Genomic DNA, 21,295 nt, shown 5'->3' with positions numbered 1-21,295 from the left:
AAAAAGATCCTGTAATCCATGTCAGAGTTCGGTGGGTTATAGAAACACGAAAATACTCAGCATGCTTCCTCCGAAAACGGCGTATGGCTGCCTAAATGGCGGGGTAAAAAACGGTCATACACGTAAAATTCCACTCGTGCAAAAACACAAGTACGTGGGAGTCTAAGCCCATGAGCGAAGCAGAAGATTGCTTTGTGGTACATTGGAACCCCCTTTTAAGACCTTAAAATATATGAGGTCATAAAGACTAGGAAGTCTTAAACTGGGGGTAAACTTAAAGAGTTATGAACAAAAAATCTGAGAAAAAAGGGTCTTAAAAGGGAGGAAATCTTCTTAATCGGGTGTCTTAAACCTAACCCTCACCCTAAAGGGGGGGGGGGGGGGGGGGGGGGGTTTCCACTGTATTCAGAAAAACGCTGTACTTTATTTCTCTGTAAGTATGTGACAAGCTTTGACAAGATGCAGCCAGGTGTTTGTGCTGAATTCCTTTGTGGTTTTAGTCTTGTGCTTTGTTTTGGCTTTTACAGGTTTAGGGATGTGAATTTTGTCGTTGTTGTGGTGCAGCTTATAAAAAATGCTGGGGAAACTTTGCTTTAGTGTGCTTCCTGTTCTTAAAGTCAGTGGAAAAGATGCACATGATAGAATCCCTGGTAAATGTTTCCTTTGACCTGTGTGGTACATGTATTGTAAAATTCATAATGAAAAAACAAGAAAGGTAAGTTGTTTGAACGTTTGTTATTGACCAAACAAAACATTACAGTCACAAATATATCGACTCAACGGTCTTTTAAGTGCACAGACAAACAATTTTTGTAAAGATTTTAGTCAAGCAGTATGTAAGAAAAGTCCTTTGTACTGGAAACTTGCATTCTCCCAGTAAAGTAATATATTGTACTACGTTGCAAGCCCCTGGAGCAAATTTTTGATTAGTGCTTTTGTGAACAAGAAACAATTGACAAGTGGCTCTATCCCATCTCCCCCCTTTCCCCGTCGCGATATAACCCTTCGTGGTTGAAACCCTTCGTGGTTGAAAACGACGTTAAACACCAAATAAAGAAAGAAAAGACAAACAATTAGTAAGAAGAACTTAGCTTGATGGAATGTGCTAATTGTCTGTGCACTTAAAAGACCGTTGGGTCGATATATTTGTGACTGTAACGTATTGTTTTGTCCTTAACACATGTTCCAACAACTTACCCTTCTTGTTTTTTTATTATCAATTTTGGAATGTTGGCAGTCTCTTTGGGTTTTTTGGATTTGTAAAATTCATGTTTTTCTTGTTGTGACAAACATGAGAAGATGAGTAACTTTGTATCACTGTGCCTGTTTTTGCTTTTAGATTTTACCAGAAAGATGCACCTCACAAATTGTATGGTACATGTAATAAACCGTTTAATTTTTCACAGCAGTATCCTGTTTGTGTTTACTTTCTTTGTTTATTGTTTCTCAGCACTGCTATTGTTTGTGTTTACTTTCTTTGTTTATTGTTTCTAAACACTGCTATTGTTTGTGTTTACTTTCTTTGTTTATTGTTTCTCAGCACTGCTATTGTTTGTGTTTACTTTCTTTGTTTATTGTTTCTCAGCACTGCTATTGTTTGTGTTTACTTTCTTTGTTTATTGTTTATCAACACTGCTATTGTTTGTGTCAGTTTTCAGACAAGCGCAACATCAGCCTGATTTCTTTGCTTCACATCGTCACACGCGTGGGACCAGAGCTCCCAGTGGACCTCAGGGTAAGTCAGACCCAAATCAATTTAAATTTGTTAGAATCTCCCCATGAACCATTGTGTGAATATGTGAATAAGACTTTGCATGGTACAAGAGGAATAAATTCACTCAGAGTTGCTTGCATTTCTCTCCAGTTGAACAAAGGTTAGCTGTACGGTTCAGTTTAATCATAGAGTGGTAAAGTTCATGTGAATAGCATGCCTGATGCAGGTAAAAAGGAGGCGTGCATGTGAAATAGTGGTGTTTGAGGATCATACTATAATGGAACAAGTCGCGTAAGGCGAAAATACAACATTTAGTCAAGTAGCTGTCGAACTCACAGAATGAAATTGAACGCAATGCAATTTTTCAGCAAGACCGTATACTCATAGCATCGTCAGTCCACCGTTCAGGCAGTGAAATTGACAAGAAGAGCGGTTTAGTAGTTGCGCTGAGAAGGATAGCACGCTTTTCTATACCTCTCTTCGTTTTAACTTTCTGAGCGTGTTTTTAATTCAAACATATCATATCTATATGTTTTTGGAATCAGGAACCGACAAGGAATAAGATGAAAGTGTTTTTAAATTGATTTGGAAAATTTAATTTTGATAATAATTTTTATATATTTAATTTTCAGAGCTTGTTTTTAATTCAAATATAACATATTTATATGTTTTTGGAATCAGCAAATGATGGAGAATAAGATAAACGTAAATTTGGATCGTTTTATAAATTTTTATTTTTTTTTACAATTTTCAGATTTTTAATGACCAAAGTCATTAATTAATTTTTAAGCCACCAAGCTGAAATGCAATACCGAAGTCCGGGCTTCGTCGAAGATTACTTGACCAAAATTTCAACCAATTTGGTTGAAAAATGAGGGCGTGACAGTGCCGCCTCAACTTTCACGAAAAGCCGGATATGACGTCATCAAAGACATTTATCGAAAAAAGGAGAAAAACGTTCTGGGATATCAATCCCAGGAACTCTCATGTAAAATTTCATAAAGATCGGCCCAGTAGTTTGGTCTGAATCGCTCTACACGCACGCACGCACGCACGCACGCACGCACACACACACACGCACACACTCACACATACACCACGACCCTCGTTTCGATTCCCCCTCGATGTTAAAATATTTAGTCAAAACTTGACTAAATATAAAAACAGAGATTAGTCGCATGCAGCTGCCTTTTCAATGTTTGCCTTTTGAGATTTAAATTTTTAGATATTTTGATTCATACAAGGACTGTTCTCCCTCTGTTCTTCAGGAGGATTTCTACATGGAAGCCATTCCCTTGGTGATGCCATGGACAATGGCCCATCATTTCAACACTCGTCTGCACGGTCAGGCAGCCATATACAAGCTGTGGGGACAGTGCCAAGAGATGAAGCTCAAAGCCCGACAGTACAAAGTTGTGGAGAGCTGCGTCAAATTTCTGAATGAAAATGGGTAATGTAGACTTTGAACATTGATTTATCATTGTTTATGTGATTATTTTTGATGCAAAATTATTCCTGCAATTTCTCTTTATGACCAGCTAAAATCGGAAGAAGCACTTAACTTTAAAGAAAAACCTAAATTAAACCATTAAAAAAAAAAGCTACAGGTGAACTCTCTTTGACATGGAGTAGTATCTGGAGTACATGTTTTGTCATTCAAGTCAATATGTGTCTCCCCCCCCCTCCCCCTCCTCCCCCCCTCCCCCCCCTTCTCTGTGAGCATATGTATGCATGTGTGAGAATGAAATGTGAATGTTGTATCAAGATTTTCTTTGTGTGTTTCAGCAATTCTTCAGCAGTGCTGGGAAAACTGATGGGCAACTATTTCTACAGTCATTTCAACTTCTTGAGAGATTACAGTATGGAGGTAATAAATTGTAACCCAAAAAAGTCACCTCTGTGTTATACAAAGCTACCAGGTATTTTTTTCTCAGAAATAAAACACCCCATGAACCACTTTATACTGCACGACTTGGGGGCCCGGGTAGCTCAGGTGGTAAAGCACTAGACTTGTGATCCAAGGGTCGCGGGTTCGAATCTGGGCCAGAAAGGACTCGGGTCAACTTTATGTGTCATTCTGCCATAAGTGCAGATGGCTGTTACCACCTTATCATACATACACTTGTGTCTCATCTTAAGTCTGGGTAAAACCCGGGAACATGCCCCTAATGGCTTTGCCTTGAGGGCATAAAACTTGAATTTCTCTCTACTGCACGACGTCTTCGTATATGACTGATGATTGTCACTAAAAAAAATATTTTCAGTATACTTTATGTACATTTAAAAATCCAAGCACTGGGAAAATAGTGTACTTTTGTGTGCCAGATTATTTCAAATGAAGAGCAGTGCTACTCTCATCTCCTCTGACACAATACAAGGAGTGTCTTGGAAACAGTTTCTCCCACTTTGTTCCTGGGATGTGCTCTCTGACTCTGTGCTAGCTGCCACTTTTCTTTGTTTGTTTGATGTTATGAGCATTTACCAAATTACATTGAGGCAAAATCTTCTAACTGACAGTAACAGGATTTTATAGCTCATAGTGGAAGGCCGTGAAAAAGATACTAGGACTCAACGTAGTTCTTGAAAACTGTGTGAAAAGGTGCTCTGCCTTTTTATATTTTGTGTGTTTATGCCTTTACTGAACAATGTGGGGATTTTTTTCTCCAGACAATGTTCTACACACTACCACGGTTGGCATGTCTGTGTGACATAGAATGGATGCATCCAGACCTGTTCCACCAGTTGGACGCCTCATGGCAGATAAATGGCGACTCTCATCTCATGCCACTCTACAACGAAAGCAAAACTCTAGCGGCCTGTGAACCTGGCCCTTGGAAAATGAAAGCAACAAGTAGGCATGGCTTGGAAAATGACAGTTTTGTAGTTATAATAAGAGGATTGGAATTAGCAGGATTAAAGGCGCAGGTGTATTTGAGGCTATTCACAAGCCTACTGTCGGCTATGCTTGTTAAATTTGTTAGTCCAGTTATGATACAGTTGTACCTGTGATACAAGTCTCCTCAAATGAGAGAACACCACCCCCCCCCCCCCCCCCCCCCCCGATAAAGGACACCTACTGTTGTCCCTTTGCCTATAACCTAGACTAAATCATACCTCTCATGACAGGCCACCTGCAATGAAGGAACACCGTCATGGCCGCAAGGTTTTTTTGCAGGTACAGTGGAACCTACCTTTTAAGACCTCCTAAAATCTGAGAAAATCAGGTCTTAAAAAGGAGGGAGTCTTAAAATGGGGGTAAATTTACAGAGGATATGAACAGAAAGTCTGAGAAAACAGGGTCTTAAATAGGAGGGAGTCTTAAAATGGGGGTAAATTTACAGAGGATATGAACAGGAAGTCTGAGAAAACAAGGTCTTAAAAGGGAGGGAGTCTTAAAATGGGAGGTCTTAAAAGGGGGTTCCACTGTAGCAAGAAGAAAGGCATTGAGGTTTATCCACAAATTCTCAAAGGTATGTCATCCTTTCGGCAAATTCATGAAATAAGCAAAAAGCTGTAATTCCATCTTTTACCTTCTCTATCTGGTTTCTTTTATATTTTCAGCGGAGAGCTTTGAAGACACAGAGACAACGGACGGAGACGTCCAGAAGAAGATTATTCCCTGGAGGCTGATGACGCCGGACAGCAGTGCAGAGCAAGAGTACAGTCACCGCAGGAAGGGTCGTAATCAGGACGGGCTGGTGCTGGTCACCTCTCTCATCAACAAGATTCCCAACCTTGGAGGTGAGGAGTGGTTAATAAGAGGCTTACTGATGTTAGTTATTAGCAGACCTGGTGACCCCTGTTTAGCTTTTGGAGTATTCTCAAACAAACATGGTGTATTTTAAGAAAAATTCGGGGTACTCCACACAGCATTTGAACATTCATTATTGAAACATGCTTCATACGCGTCCGTCACACCGTAAATTAAGTTTACTTATACATTTAAAATAAATGCCTCTTTCGAATTTTTACTGAAAAAAACTGTAATCGTGTCAAGATACTGGATCGGCTTCAGGATGTGCTTGTGAAGAAAAGTAGCGTAGGAATTATTCTTGTCGTATTTTTTTCCGCTGACCGTATTTTAGACAATCATGCGTACAAAATCGTATGGGTTCCCAGGTCTGTATAAGCATCCCACCCCCCCCCCCACAAAAAGGAATTTAAAATGATAATCATATTATTCTTCTTCTTCTGCGTTCGACGGTCTCTTTACTAACATTCGACCTAGACACAATCATTTGTCGTAGTAAGCGTAGACATCCGGTCTGCTCCCCGCCTAATGGCCGATGTCTTCCGTCTTCGGGGGACTACGTGGGTTTAAATTTGGAGTGGTCCTTCTCCTAGAGGAGTTTCCTTGCAGGGATAGTGAGCCTCCTCTGCCCTCGTTTTAATTTTGGAGTGATCTTCTCCTAGGACAGCTGCCTTCCAGGGTTGACGAGCCAGTCCTGCCCGGCTATTTATCCCATAGTTGGGGGTTGGTTCGTGGGCACCAGGGCGTATCCACACGCCGGTGGGCCTGCATGCCACACGTCTAGGGGCCAACCTCCTCCGAGTCCTTGTAGTTCAGCCTGGGTCCTTTCGGTACCCAGTTCACGCCTGTCGCCACGATGGAGTCACTACAAAGGGCTTGCTGTGGAGAGGTTATGTACTGGCAGGAGAGACTGACGCAAGCTGCTCTCTTTTCGCGTTGTCCTGAAAAGGACGGTGCTAGCCAGCGGTGAGGGCTGAAAGCGAGAGGTGACAAGCACAAAACACTTCGCCAACACACTAGACACATCACACAACCATTTGACAGGCATCATATGATTCAATTTGCAAGATTTCTAACCTTGGAGGTAAGGGGCGATTGAGAAGAGACTTACGGCCAATGATTTGTTGTAATGTTTCCTCAAAACCTGACTGTGCTGTAAAAGGAACATGGTAGTACCTACCTGGGCAGGTAACGACCACCTCTTTATAACAACCACCTGCCCACAAAGACCACTCCAAAGAATTCCTGATTAGTTTTTTTGCTATGGGCAGGTTTGACTGTATTAGGTTACTTTGGTCAAGAAGTAAGATTTAGATAAAGTTGGGTTTGACCTCCTTTATGAAGATGCTGAATCGTGATGGTGATAACTGATTAATGACAGACTTGATAGTTTGCTGTTTGGTCCGAAAACCTGACTTTGCTGTAAATGGAATACAGTTGAACCTGTCTTGGCAACCCTTCCTCGATAACAAGCACCTGCCCGCAAAGACCACCCCAAAGAATCCCCAACTACAGTAGTACCTGCCATATCCGGTCACCCATTAGTCATTGCAAAGGTGACCGCAAATATCCTGAGGTGGCCGTCCATTACAGGCCCCCTCCTCCTCCCAGAAAAACCAAAAACACGATCAAGTTTTCATGAAGAAAAGAAAGCGATCATCCACGAGCCGCCAATTCATTGTCTCTGTTAGTTTTGCTTTCGTTTATACATCTTAATTATTTGCGTGTTTAACTCGATCGTCCTGGCTAAGCTATTGTTTCGTATGTTTCTATGTGTGTTGTTTGGATTATTATTATATATGTATTTGAGTGTCAGATAAACAAGTGTTTCAAACTCACATCAGCTGTGATCGATCCGGAAGTGACTGCCGTAAATGTACATGTATGCGCATGTCTGTATTTACAGTTTGCGCATGCGTAAGTATTCATGTCGTCTGCTCGTGCTGTGCCGTCTGTGCACACAACACACACACACACAAGCTGGATATTAATGATTCAAGCACTTTAAGTTTGATACTGAAGGAAGCAACCAAATACATCTATTCAAACAAACAAAAATGGAAAAAGCGAAAACTCAGTGTAAATGTCATTCTTCACGGATGCCTCGTTGTCGCCACAAACGACAGTCATTCCAAACGCTGGCGTTTGTTGAAGAAGCTGTCCAGCGTGGACTGCTTGGTCTGTGCAACAAACTTCACTCGCGAAAGTGACAAGTGGCCGTTAAGTGGCCGCTCCTGTCGAGTAAGAGGGGCACCTTAGGGCAAAAATCAGTGACCGTTGACCGCGTCAGACAGGTTAACGGCCATTAAGAGTCAATTATAGAAGGAAAACTCATTAGTCATGGGAAAGCTGGCCGCTCCGGGCAGGTTCACGCCCACGAAAGGGCCGGAAATGGAAGGGACTACTGTATAATTCACCTTTCCATATTAACCACCTGTTTATGACCACTTTTGCTTGGGTCCTTGTGCAAACTCAGCGAATTCTAAAAGAGTGTCACGTAAAGCAGAATGATTAGATGAAGTAACAGACATGAAAGGCTCGGGTTTGTTCACTAGTGCCTTGAAGTTGTAATATTTGTTCTATTTCTTTCTTTTCAGGCCTGTGTCGCACCAGTGAGATTTTTGGCGTGTCCGAGTTTGTCATCGGCAACCTGAGCTACACCGACGACCGCATGTTTCAGACTCTGAGCGTCACAGCAGAAAAGTGGATTCCTATCACAGAGGTACAGTAACTTAATGCGGATGCATGGTTTAATTTGGAACACCCCCCCCCCCCTCTCCCTTGTAAGACCTAAACAAATCTGAGAAAATAAGGTCTGAAAAAAGATGATGTCTATTATCTCAATCTGAGAAATAAATGTTAAGACAAATGGACGACTAAAACATGATATTAAAATAAATGTACAATTCTCCTATAACCAACAGTCTCGATGAATACAAATAATCTTCCTGAGAAGATGTAAAAGATTCATTTAAACACACACATACGCACGCACGCACTCACACACGCAAAATGGAGGTAATGTTACAGAGGTTATGAACAAAATGGAGGTAATGTTACAGAGGTTATGAACAAAATGGAGGTAATGTTACAGAGGTTATGAACAAAATGGAGGTAATGTTACAGAGGTTATGAACAAAATGGAGGTAATGTTACAGAGGTTATGAACAAAATGTGAAAAACCAAGGTCTTAAAGGTGAAAGTCTTGAATGGGAGGTGGGTGGGGTCTTGAAATTTGTTTCTACTGTCCCACATTGATTAATGACACATAGACACAGAAACTCATATTTCAAATAATGACGTTGACGATGTGGCTGATAACAATTTGGGGATGACTACCATGATGAATTTTATTTTACATGGAAAGAATTGCCGGAATGGTGTGTGTGTTTGTGTTCTATGGACTGGGTGGCCGAGTGGTAACGCACTAGCGCTCGGAAGCGAGAGGTTGCGAGTTCAACCCTGGGTCAGGGCGTTAACAATTTTCTCCCCCCTTTCCTAACCTAGGTGGTGGGTTCAAGTGCTAGTCTTTCGGATGAGACGAAAAACCGAGGTCCCTTCGTGTACACTACATTGGGGTGCACGTTAAAGATCCCACGATTGACAAAAGGGTCTTTCCTGGCAAAATTGTATAGGCATAGATAAAAATGTCCACTAAAATACCCTTGTGACTTGGAATAATAGGCCGTGAAAAGTAGGATATGCGCCGAAATGGCTGCGATCTGCTGGCCGATGTGAATGCGTGATGTATTGTGTAAAAAAATTCCATCTCACACGGCATACATAAATCCCTGCGCCTTGAATATGTGCGTGATATAAATTGCACCAAAAAAACCAAAAAAACTAAAATCCCTGCGCTTAGAACTGTACCCACGGAATACGCGCGATATAAGCCTCATATTGATTGATTGATTGATTCTATTGCTGGTTTTTTTCCCAACATGACTGTTGTGTTCTTTCTGGAAGAGATCAACATATGTTCCACTGTTAATGTTTGGTCTTCCTTCGGCTAGGAGATCAATAAAAATCTTAAGATTGTTATGTTTATGCACCCGTGTGTAAGTCCTGTGGTGTGTGTGTACGTTCTTTTGTAAATAAAACTGCACAAATAAAAAAACCACTGTATTCATTAAAAGTGTCGGTGACACTTTGCAGTTTGTATTGGTCAGAAGTATCAGTGGCTAAAACACACAAGTTCTTTACCAGGTGCAATTTTTCCGGCTGGGTGAATTCCTGGAAGAGAAGAAGCGAGAGAGCTACACGCTGGTGGGAGTGGAACAGACAGCCAACAGTGTTGACCTCACCAAGTACAAGTTCCCAAAGAAAACTCTCCTTGTTCTAGGGTAAGTGTATTTTGTTAGAGTGGTTCCGTTATGAACTGAACTGGATGAAGAGATTTAGTCAATGAATAAAAAAGCCATTTTTAAAACCTGATACAACTTTTGACTTTTTTTCCTCTAAACATTACGCACCAACTTACTTTATTCTGAAAAATCGTTTTATCAAAAGTGTTCATTATAACTGGTTTGAAATGTGAATGTTCATGTGAAGAGTGATGTATTGTCGTGTATTTTTGTCTCTTGGTCTGAAATGTGATCTTGAGTGCACAAAGACATGATTTTGTGTCAACCTGTTTTTTCCATATCACTTTTTTTTCTTCCGTCTTTGTTAAATTTTGATTTTGAAGTGTTTGGAGTCTTCTGAGAATTTCTTTGAGGTATTGGTAAGTATACACCGTTATGGAATCTTAGATTGTTGTAGTGACTAACACACACTGTCCTATCTCAACGCAGGAATGAGAAGGAGGGAATCCCCCCTGACATTCTGCAGCAGCTGGATGTGTGTGTGGAGATCCCCCAGCAAGGAATCATCCGATCCCTCAACGTTCATGTCAGTGGTGCTCTCCTGGTGTGGGAATACACGCGACAACAGATGGAAAACTCTGATGCAGAGTAGCATCGTTTAGACTTTATCATACTCATCATCTTTATCATCGTGATTTTTAAAGACTTTAGCATACTCATCATCTTTGTGAACGTCATTTTTACAGACTTCATCATCTTTGTCGTCATTTTTACATTCATCATGTAATAGTGAAACCTCTATTTTAAGACCCTGATATTTTACATGAGAGTTCCTGGGTATGATATCCCCAGACGTTTTTTTCATTTTTTCGATAAATGTCTTTTATGACGTCATATCCGGCTTTTTGTAAAAGTTGAGGCGGCACTGTCACACCCTCAATTTTCAATCAAATTGATTGAAATTTTGGCCAAGCAATCTTTGACGAAGGCCGGACTTCGGTATTGCATTTCAGCATGGAGGCTTACAAATTAATTAATGACTTTGGTCATTAAAAATCTGAAAATTGTAATTAAAATTATTTTTTTATAAAACGATCCAAAATTACTTTTATTTTATTCTTCATCATGTTCTGATTCCAAAAACATATAAATATGTTATATTCGGATTAAAAACAAGCTCTGAAAATTAAAAATATAAAAATTATGATTAAGATTAAATTTCCGAAATCGTTTTAAAAACTTTCTTTCTTTCTTGTTTAACGTCGTTTTCAACCACGAAGGTTATATCGCGACGAATTTTAAAAACTATTTCATCTTATTCCTTGTCGGTTCCTGATTCCAAAAACATATAGATATGATATGTTTGGATTAAAAACACGCTCAGAAAGTTAAAACGAAGAGAGGTACAGTAAAGCGTGCTATGAAGCACAGAGCAACCGCTACCGCGCCAAACAGGCTCGTCACTTTCACTGCCTTTTGCACTAGCGGCGGACTACGTTCAGTTTCATTCTGTGAGTTCCACAGCTTGACTAAATATAGTAATTTCGCCTTACGCGACTTGTTAAGACTTTCATCTCTTTAAGACCCTACATTTCTCAGACTTTTGTAGGTCTTAAAACTGAGGTACTACTTACTGTGTCATTAGTGCTGGAGTAAACGCCACATTGGATGGAGAATTATGACGCAGAGTAGCATATTTCTTATCATCATCTTTGTCATCATAATTTCTACAATCGTCGTTTTATAATGCCGCTTTGTGTGGGAGTACACAGAGCACAGAGAGAAAGCTGACGCGAAGTATTGTCATTTAATCATCAATATTATCGTCATAACTATCCTCATCATGTTGTAAACCATCATTGGTCATCACTAGCTTCGTCATATTATAGTCTTCACTGGTGTTTGAGTACCGTACTTTCCGGGTGACAAGGCGCTTCGTTATACAGGCCGCACCCCCTTCTTTTTAAAAAAAATTGTAATCCAGTCACCCATTGGACGCAGGGGGCCGATAGGGCGCACCAAAATGACCCAGTTTTTGCCATGAGAGGTGGTTCCCCTGTCATATCTGAGAGAGGAAACACTTCCTGCATCGGGGTCAATGACCGAGTTTAACAGAGTGGAAATCTGTGTGTGCGGCCAGATCAAAGGCAGGGCAGTACCTAGTAGCTGAAACATGCATTATCACAAGTTGTTTGACTGGTACTCAAGTGGTCTCTTTGATTTTTTTCGTATTTCATACACGGATTAGGCGCTTCGTTATACAAGACGCAGGGGTCGAACTCGAGGAAAAAAGTCGCGCCTTATGACCCGGAAAGTACGGTATGCATGACAACATACGAAAAATAATAACAAAGAGTGGCATTATTTTAATCATTTCTCTCTTCGTCATTTTATGGTCATTATTGGTGATGGAGTGTATGTGACCAAAAAAAAAGGAAAATACCGATACAGAGTACTAGCATCATTGTTACCATCTTTCACTATCTTTTTCATGTCGCAGTCGTTGTTGATGCGCATATTTCACACAGGGTATTGGGCATTGCTATTGCATGAAACGCTGTAAAAACTAGTTCTTTGTGGACAGAATGCACTTGAAAGCATGGACGAAATTACCAGGGCTGGTGTTACACCTCTTATGTGTTTGAAAAAAAAGTACTTTGTGTGGACATTATCCTTTTTATCTGTGTACCCTCTCCGTCTCAAAACTCCTAGGGCATTGTAATGTAGTCATATTATTTGTGCTTTTGATATATATTTTTGTAAGCTCATGGTTGGTAGAAAAGTCTGAGAGAGAGAGTTGTGGTTAAGTTATAAATATTGGTTTAAGCCAATGGTTTAAGATCAAGGAATGGCGGTTAAACTTGGGGACTAACTGTGCAGATATACTTGTCTCGCAAGTTTTTTCTTTCATTAATGTTCCATAAAAGGTAAACACAATTAACTGATTGAATCATCTTTGTCAGTTTCATGTTTGTTCCATATGAATTTGACTTTATCAGATGGTACACAGATATTTGCCATTGCCCGTCAGACTCCCACTAAATTAAATAAAAAATGAATGGAATACTGCTGTATTTGCATACCTCACTGATTACCTTCTGAGAAGTTAGTTTTGATAGCAAGCTGGGTTCTTGCAAGTATATGTTCATGCATAAGTTGTGTGAGATATGGGTGAATAAAATGATCATGAAAGTGCACCAAGTTTGCAATGTTGTGCATTTTTTGTCAAGGTGTGTGTGGGTGGGTGGGGGGGCAAGTAAAAACAAAAATGTTGTTAGGTTCTGAGATCCAGGCAATCCATTCAAGAAAGAATGAGTTTAAAGAAATGAATAACGCGGGGGGTCCAGCCATGCCCACATAGGTCCCCTGGCGGGGTCCATGGGCAGAGCCCCTGGTGGGGGCCTGGTGGCAACGCCCCCATGAGCTGAAGCGGAAGCATTTTGGCCTTGTAAATATGAATTGAATCCCCTCATGTAAAATATAAATTGTGCATGTAAAGAAAAACTTTTTCTTTTTTTTTTGCTATCGCGGAAATCTGCGAAATCGTGGAGATATCAATTGCCTGGAGATCAGAGATTGTTTGCAAATTTGGGAGAGATAAAGCTTAAAGTTTAGACTCTTACCCGTCAAATTATTTGTGAAAACTCATGCAAGTCTGCAGAAACTTGGCCTTTCTAGCAACACTTGGAATATACTAATAAAACAAAATCACAACGGTGTATTCAGCCAAGTTGCTACATGTAAAACACACGTTAAACAGCTTGGCAACACGACAATCACTCATGCCACGCATACAATAGCTGATCATATCAAAGCGCAGCTCTCAGCCCCAACCTTACTCCATTTCTTTTTCTCAAACACATTCATTCATATCCACCCCCACGTTCATTCCAAATAGAACACAAGCGTGGGTATCATATGGCATTGCCTTTTTTGGGTCATGCTTTACTATGACTACGTACCTTCTATTTAACCCAATGAATCAAAAACAGATGCACAGTCAAGCTTTCTTTGAAGGTCAAAAAAGAAAGCAAAAAAGAAAAAAAATGTGAGTTTCTTCATTGTGCATTGTACATTTGTATCTGTAATACACAGGTAATATTTTACAGTCAAGCTCTCCTTGCAGGTAAAAAAGAAAGAACGAAAGAAAGAACAAGTCGCATCAAGCGAAATTACTACATTTAGTCAAGCTGTCACTGCGGACTTCCTGGCAGCCACTGGTCTGAGGATCTAGCACGGCCACCAACATCGAACGCAGAAGAAGAAGAAGAAGTCAAGCTGTCAAACTCGCAGAATGAAACTGAACGCACTGTATTTTTGTCACCAAGACTGTATAGCATCGTCAGTCCCCCGCTCGTGGAAAAGGCAGTTAAATTGACAAGCCAGTATAGCGCGGTATTGCCAGGATAACACGCTTTTCTGTATCTCTATTGTTTTTAACTTTCTAAGCTTGTTTTAAATCCAAACATAACATATTTATATGTTTTTGGAATCAGGAACGGACAAGGAATAAGATGAAATATTTTTTAAATCGATTGAGGAAATATAATTTTAATCATAATTTTCATATTTGTAATTCTCTGAGCTTGTTTTATAATCCGCATATAACATATTTATATGTTTATGGAATCAGAAAATGATGAAGAATAAGATGAAATTATTTTTGGATCGTTTTATAACAAAATAATTTTAATTACAATTTTCAGATTTTTTATGATCAAACTCATTGATTAATTTTTAAGCCTCCACGCTGAAATGCAATACCAAAGTCCGGCCTTTGTCGAAGATTGCTTGATCAAAATTTCAATAAATTTTCTTTAAAAATGAAGGCGTGACTGTGCCACCTCAACTTTCAAAAAAAGCTGGATATGACGTCATCAAAGACATTTATCGCAAAACTGAAAAGCACGTCTGGGGATGTCATACCCACAAACTTTCTTGTGAAGTTGCATAAAGATCGGTTAAGTAGTTTTCTCTGAATCGCTCTACACATACACCCATACATACACCACACCCTTGTTTCGATTCCCCCGGTTATGTTAAAACATTTAGTCAAAACATGAATAAATATACAAAAAGAAAGACAAGAAAATGTGTGTGTGTCATAATTATACATTTGGACCTGACAATACACAGGTACTATTTGACAAAAACTCAGGGTATTAGCATTGTCTTCATTCAGTCTGTTCAGGCTCCTCCGCTGATGAACTTTGCCAAAATCTCCAAAGAAGCTGTTCAGAACCCCTAATCCACTTGTCAGATAGGATGGTGCAGCGGATACCTATCACCATGACGAAAAGCAAAATGTAGATGAAGGTAATCAGGACGTTCTCTTTTTCCAGTTCAGATACTCGACCAGCTGAAACGGAGGGAGGAAAACAAACAAACAAATAAAACACAACTGTTCAGTCAATGCATATATCGACGTCGTCATGGAATTTCGGCATAACTCGTTTTAAACAGCTTTCCAGGAGAAGGACAAAACTGATTATTTTTGTATTATGAAATAGTGTTTATATTTGTTCCTGGTATGGATAGAAAGATGAAAGAATGTTAGATCATGCATTGTCAATCGTTTTTAAGAGAATATTTTTCATGGAGAAAGCATCAACATCGCAAAGAATCGAGTTACGCCAAATTCCACAATGACATCGATATATGCTTTTATTCTTTCATTTACGAACAAATGTCTTCCTGATCACGTACACCACCACAGGATCTTATTTCGAATAAACAATGTTTCAATTATATTTTTTCACATTTATTTTTTTCACTTTCATTTTTACCAAACATTCACAACCACATGTGCTAGCACGAAAATATATTGAATTCAGTTGCTACGAAGGTCCATAAATCGCTTCCATGATAAGCTTATAAGAACAGTGGTACAAGTAATGAAAGAACACCCTTGGCTCGCCTTTTCATGACAGGTATATTCTGGTCAAGATTGTAGACAAGAACAGCAGAAGGTGTCTTAATTTCCATGGGAGGTGTCTTCTCATTGGAGAGGCCTCACGCAGCAGGTACCACTGTATGTCACTTTGTGTAATATGATGGAATAGTCATTTGTGAACACTACATGAACTAGGTACAGTGGAACCTCCCTTTTAAGACCTTCATAAATCTCAGAAAATCATATTATATATCAAGGGAGTCTTGAAATGAATTTAAAATTGCAGATGTCGTACACAGGAAATCTGAAAAACTAGGGTCCTAATAGAAAAGTAAGGTCTTAAAACGAGGGTGGGGGGGGGGGGGGGGGGGGCAGATGTCTTAAGGAGGGGGTTCCACTGTGACATAAATTTCAGCAGGAGATCTATTAATAGACCTGTGTCTTTTAAATGACGGTTTTGGAAGGTACTTGGGTAATTGGATGGCTGAGGTTGCACCAGAGTTTTCATCAACATTTTCCGGGCGGCGTCGATCTGTCCCTAAAACAAATTTAACCCCCCTCCCCCCCCCCCCCCCCCCCCCCCCTCAAAAATGATGTGAGATCCGCCCCTGCATGAGTACCTAAGTTTATTATCTTGACTAAAATGGACCTGTCATGATACTAGACCACCTGCAATGCAGGAACATTTTCAGCTGGTTCCAAGAATGCCCTTTCATTGCAGTACCACTGAATACAATCATTCAACACACATCTGAGAATGTAGAGGTTCTGGAACTACCTTGAATGTAGACAATGACTGAATATTTAAGTGAAGGGCAAACATGTTCTTACAGAAATACTGAAGGTTCATTTGGATCTTCCTTCTCTCCTCTGACAATCGTCTTCTGTTCGGAAAAGATCGAAAAAGAGAATGTAGGACAAACTGTAGAGAGAGGTATATTGTGGAAGAGAGGTATATGGACAGACGTTTAAACATCAATGATACTTGCAGTCTATTGAGCTAGCTATCGGTCAGGCTGTACACTAACTCTGAAAAAAAGGTACTTTTGGGAGAGGTAGACAAATGGACAGAGTTTGTAAAGATGTGAGAGAGAGAGAGAGAGAGAGAGAGAGAGAGAGAGAGAGAGAGAGAGAGAGAGAGAGAGAGAGAGTGTATGTTTGTGGCACTGTGTGTGTGTGTCAGTGTGTGTGTGTTAATCGGTGTGTGCGCTTGTTTCTTTATTGTAGTTTTTGAGGTTGGTGTGCCTGGTGATTAAAGGATTAATTTGCTGATAGCAGCACTCACTTTTCAGGCCTGGAGATGTTCTGACCTGTCTCAAATAACTGAAGGTTTTCCAGCTCCTTCTGGCACACACGGATCCCATTTTGCAGGTCATTTATCTACACATCGGCAAATAGGAGAACACATTTTTAAAATACAGACGGATAAATGTTATATAACCTACTAATTCTGTGAGACACAGGTTTATTCTTACCCTGTATATGTAGGTGTATAATAATCAGGTAATTTAGAAAGAATCCCTATTTAAGTTTTAACGCTTCTTAGGTAGTGTGACACTGTATGCTACATGTACTTTTTTTTCTTAAAAACACGGATAAAATTGACCCAGAAAGATCAAGATACCCTTATGATGATGGTAGAAAATAATTGCTGGATTTCGGCAAATGTACCACGTATCAATCAATCAATCAATCAATCAACCAACCAACCTATCAATCGACCAATGACTTACCTCCATAAGATTTGCTCTCATAGCCATGTCTAGTTTCTAGCAGCAGACAGCCCATGCAAGTGTATAGCTTCCCAAAGAACCTCCAGCGAGAATTACAAAGCATCACGACGTCCAGGGCCTTAGACAAACAGCAAATGTTACCCCGAGACATTTTCTTCATCTGATCCCACTCACTACCTCTTCTAACACCACACGTCCACAGCTTTCCCTTTGTTATCAACACATGGAGCACAAGGGGCTGGGCCGCTATTGCGCGGGCCGCTATTGCGCGGGGCCGCTATTGCGCGAATCTAACCCTAACCCTAACCCTACACTGAGATTCGCGCAATAGCGGTCCCGCGCAATACGGCGGCCCCGCGCAATAGCGGGCCGACCCCGAGCACAATACGTGTACTTTGTACAGAAAAAGGCCTCGATCGGTAGTATCAGGGACCTATGTGTAGTATCAATCCGGTTTTCGTGTAAACATAATAATGATTTAGACCAGAATCAGTTACACATGTCAATAAGCTATATCTTTAAACTCAAATTATTTTATGAAAGACAGGGACTGGGTGAACCTGTAACACTCAAGCCTTTAGAAGCTAACAAGAAAGGACTACGTGTAGGCCTAGGCCTATAAAAAAAATATTTAAAAAAAGGCTTAGAAGTTAGATTCAAAGTTTATTTAAGGCCAAAAAAAAAAATTGTCTGTTTAGGGTAACATGACCAAAAAAAGTAGGGTCGGTAGGTAGGTAAATTTTTTTGTTTTTTTGTTTTTTTGTTTTTTTGTAAATGCTATGTTGGCTGAACATTCACTTCTTATATTTGATGAATACATGTTTCAAAACTAACGTATAAATAAAACAGAGAGAAAGGGAGAGAAAGAAACGCCAAATGTCTCTTTTTAGCATTTTTATCTCTTTTTTTTTTGTTTGTTTTTGATTTTTTGGGTCGGCGCCAAATTGATAGGGTCGGTCGGGTTACCATAAACAGACAATTTTTTTTTTTTGGCCTAAGTGTTTGGGCTAAGCACGCTACAATCTTAATAGTTCGTGACACCGTCTCACACTGACCATCTTAGACTACAAAATTCGACCAAAACGACGAATATGGCCCCGAAAATGGTAAGTGTTACACTCGTAATCGCAGCGCAATGCGAAGTCAGTTTGTGAGAAGAAAAGATAAGCTCAATCATAAAGATTAAACTAAGTTACCATGAGTCAGGTTGTTCCCATTTTCTGTTTGGACCGGATGTACACTGTCGTAGTTCGTAACGTTTTACGGCACAATCCAATGGTTATTAGTGAAACTAAGTATTTTACGTTCAGGACTTCATGAAAAGACTGGAAAGAGACGAAAGACACTCACCCAAAATTGCCAACTAAATTTGCCGCCATTACTACTTTTGCTTGGAGAATGCAAGGGAAGCAACTCTAAGAGTAGTTAGTAGAATAAAAAAAAAAAACGCTCGCGCTGGACCCGAGTACTCCGTTCAGACTGGCTCGCTCAATAAATATAAATGTTTGGAATGTCTGTGGTGTGAATGTTGGTTTCTGACCAGAAATGCAGATCTATCTCTGGCCGATTCATAGATTCAACCTACAAACTGCGACCTCATCTGTGATCAGATGGCCAAGCAATGCGTGAAATCTTTTATTCTAAAGCTTTATGGCTCGTTTCGACAAGCATTAAACGGATGAAATTAACCACATGCAGTTTATTCTTCAGAAAAATGCACACACAAAATGGGTTGGGTTCGGTGATTTGTACATAAACGTCTTCCTCGCGATAGATTCGCTTATTATTTTGTCTTATGAAGCCGTCATCAACACGAACACAGTGATTGCAGAAGCAAACTCTGTACCTACACGACCGAGACACAAGACTGATCATTTCACAGCTGCAATGAGAATACTAGAGAACAAAGACGTTTTGGGTAAGCTTACTCACGTCAGGTCTTCACTGACAAGCGAGGAACAGACGGAAAATTCCGAACAAAAGTAAATGACGTCAAAGTCTCTTTCGCTTTGCGTGTAACTTTGTCATGACGTATTTTTGTGTGACGCGTTCGGCTGTTCTATCAGGTCAATGGCTGCGTGTTGCCCCGCCGGTGTGAACTCCTCCTACGGCCAAGTCGTTTTTGTGGTTTATTTCGCATTTAGGTCCCAGGTAACATTATGAAGTTTTAATACGATCAATCGGACCTATTATCAAGTTAGTGTATCAACTTTTGAACGAACTGCGCCCAGTAGTTTCCCAGCAATAAGCTGTTAAGTGGAGAAAGACAGACAGACACACAATTAAAGTCTGCTGAGCCCTAGTGCTAGCGTACTCGGGGATAAAGAGTGGTTCTATTGAGACTTCGATTCTCCTATCATTAATGGTCTTTTCTGGTATTAAAAGCAAAGAGTACTAAATTCAATTTTTATTCCGAATTCCTCAAATAGTTACTTACACCTTCTCATTTGCTTTATTGTGTTTTTTAGTTTGGATGTCAATTCAATATTTTGCATATTTTACAGCAGCTGTGGGCAGTTTAGACTCTAGGTTTTTTGTTTTCACACACACACACACACACACACACACACACACTGACACACACACACACAAAGAGAGAGAGAGACAGAGAGAGAGAGAGACTACAGTAGTTGCCTATTCATCTGCCACTGCTTGCTTAGACATTTTGACTATGAGTACAATATAAAACTGTAAACAATCAAGATGTATTATAATGATACACCATTTCACGCAAGTGCAGGCAATCACACACACACACACACACACACACACACACACACAGAAAAAATCTAACGCTGTAAGTATGACTTCTACCCTTTTATTCTTCAACACACACACACACACACACACACAGACACAGCTCTACACACAGACACAGACACACACCACTGTGTTCCGTTTGAGGTACTCTCTGCTCCAGGCTAAAAATAACCGGCAGTACCACTCTCCTCCCGCCTATTTACCCTTTCCTTCCCCATTTCCCTCCAACCCCTTCCGCCCACAGTGGCGCCTGAAATAGGGCCAGACTCTTCTTTGTCTGCAGCTAGCGTGCGTGGCCCTCTAGCTCTCTGTTATGCTGTGTTGATAAGGATGCCGCGAGCAGAGAGATAGCAGTCGTTCTGAGTGTGTGATAATTGGTGGCCCTTGCCTTTCGGAACTGATGTTTTTAGTGTGTTTAGTTGTATTTATTGCAATGCATGCCACAATTCACAAGACAGAAGAAAGGATACATGAGAGAATTAGAAAAAGTGTGTCCCCCCCCCCCCCCAAGTATATAATTATGCGACTCTTTGCACTCTGAAAAAAAATGTGCATGCTGCATTTAATGAAACACCTTGAAACAACGCAGTAAACAAAACATCCTAAATGTGCCACAATAAAAGAACACAAAATAATGAAAGATAAAGACAAAGGTAATCCCCAAGTACATAATACATATATACAACACTTTACGAAATATATACAAACAGTAGAGTATATACAGTCGTATATTTACATACATATTATGCCAAGGACTACTAGTAGAAGTCATTGATGGTGCGCATGTAAAATTTGTTTTGCGTTTATATAAGTATATAATTCAAAATAGTGTAGATAATGTCAGTAACATATAAGAAAGAAAACTGTTCATGTTACAGTGTTAGCTGCATGTGAATAAAACAAAAAAGCTTACCTCACGGCCCTCCTATACAAGTCTCACAAACTTGTATATATAATATACCACAGGAGAAAAAAAAACGTAGCTCGCGCGCGCTCACCCAAATCCGCGCGAAGTGCCACATGATATTATACCCCGACAACACATAGGCGGATAATACATGTATGTCAATAGTATGAAACAAAACATGCCACAATTTTCAAGACAGAAGAAAGGGTAAATGAGAGAATTAGAAAAAGTGT

At 40.1% G+C, this 21,295-nt stretch overlaps 2 protein-coding genes and 1 long non-coding RNA gene across 3 annotated transcripts in view; 2 read left to right on the top strand and 1 right to left on the bottom strand.

The window, feature by feature from the left end:
• Positions 1-12,966, top strand: part of LOC138953470 (uncharacterized) — a 202,509-nt gene extending 189,543 nt beyond the window's left edge. Inside the window, exon 2 of the long non-coding RNA XR_011451534.1 lies at positions 12,205-12,966. This is a non-coding gene — a long non-coding RNA (uncharacterized lncRNA). The remainder of the gene's footprint in view (positions 1-12,204) is intronic.
• The window catches only part of LOC138953460 (probable methyltransferase TARBP1), a 29,881-nt gene extending 16,915 nt beyond the window's left edge, over positions 1-12,966 (top strand). Inside the window, exons 19-26 of the mRNA XM_070325283.1 lie at positions 1,652-1,735; positions 2,983-3,164; positions 3,500-3,581; positions 4,382-4,565; positions 5,276-5,455; positions 8,063-8,187; positions 9,672-9,808; positions 10,259-12,966. Of these exons, the coding sequence (XP_070181384.1) occupies positions 1,652-1,735; positions 2,983-3,164; positions 3,500-3,581; positions 4,382-4,565; positions 5,276-5,455; positions 8,063-8,187; positions 9,672-9,808; positions 10,259-10,421 (1,137 nt within the window). The 3' untranslated portion in view covers positions 10,422-12,966. The remainder of the gene's footprint in view (positions 1-1,651; positions 1,736-2,982; positions 3,165-3,499; positions 3,582-4,381; positions 4,566-5,275; positions 5,456-8,062; positions 8,188-9,671; positions 9,809-10,258) is intronic.
• A 715-nt stretch (positions 12,967-13,681) lies between these two features.
• Positions 13,682-18,787, bottom strand: LOC138953459 (uncharacterized). The gene is made up of 5 exons (XM_070325282.1): positions 18,746-18,787; positions 17,396-17,513; positions 16,948-17,042; positions 16,494-16,546; positions 13,682-15,128 (listed from the first exon to the last, which is right to left on the bottom strand). The coding sequence occupies exons 2-5, from the start codon at positions 17,420-17,422 to the stop codon at positions 14,944-14,946; spliced, it is 360 nt and encodes a 119-aa protein (XP_070181383.1). The 5' UTR covers positions 17,423-17,513; positions 18,746-18,787; the 3' UTR covers positions 13,682-14,943.
• Positions 18,788-21,295: the final 2,508 nt, after the last annotated feature.

Source organism: Littorina saxatilis, linkage group LG17, assembly GCF_037325665.1.
Source record: "Littorina saxatilis isolate snail1 linkage group LG17, US_GU_Lsax_2.0, whole genome shotgun sequence".
NCBI classification, from domain to species: Eukaryota; Metazoa; Mollusca; class Gastropoda; order Littorinimorpha; family Littorinidae; genus Littorina; species Littorina saxatilis.
This window is presented reverse-complemented; position numbering and strand designations above follow the sequence as displayed.

Coding starts and splice junctions, on each gene's coding strand:
- LOC138953459 (XM_070325282.1), bottom strand. CDS start 17,422: ATGGCTATGAGAGCAAATCTTATGGAG. Junction 17,043..17,395: donor TGAGAGCAAATCTTATGGAG/GTAAGTCATTGG, acceptor GCCGATGTGTAG/ATAAATGACCTGCAAAATGG. Junction 15,129..16,493: donor AATGAACCTTCAGTATTTCT/GTAAGAACATGT, acceptor CCTCCGTTTCAG/CTGGTCGAGTATCTGAACTG.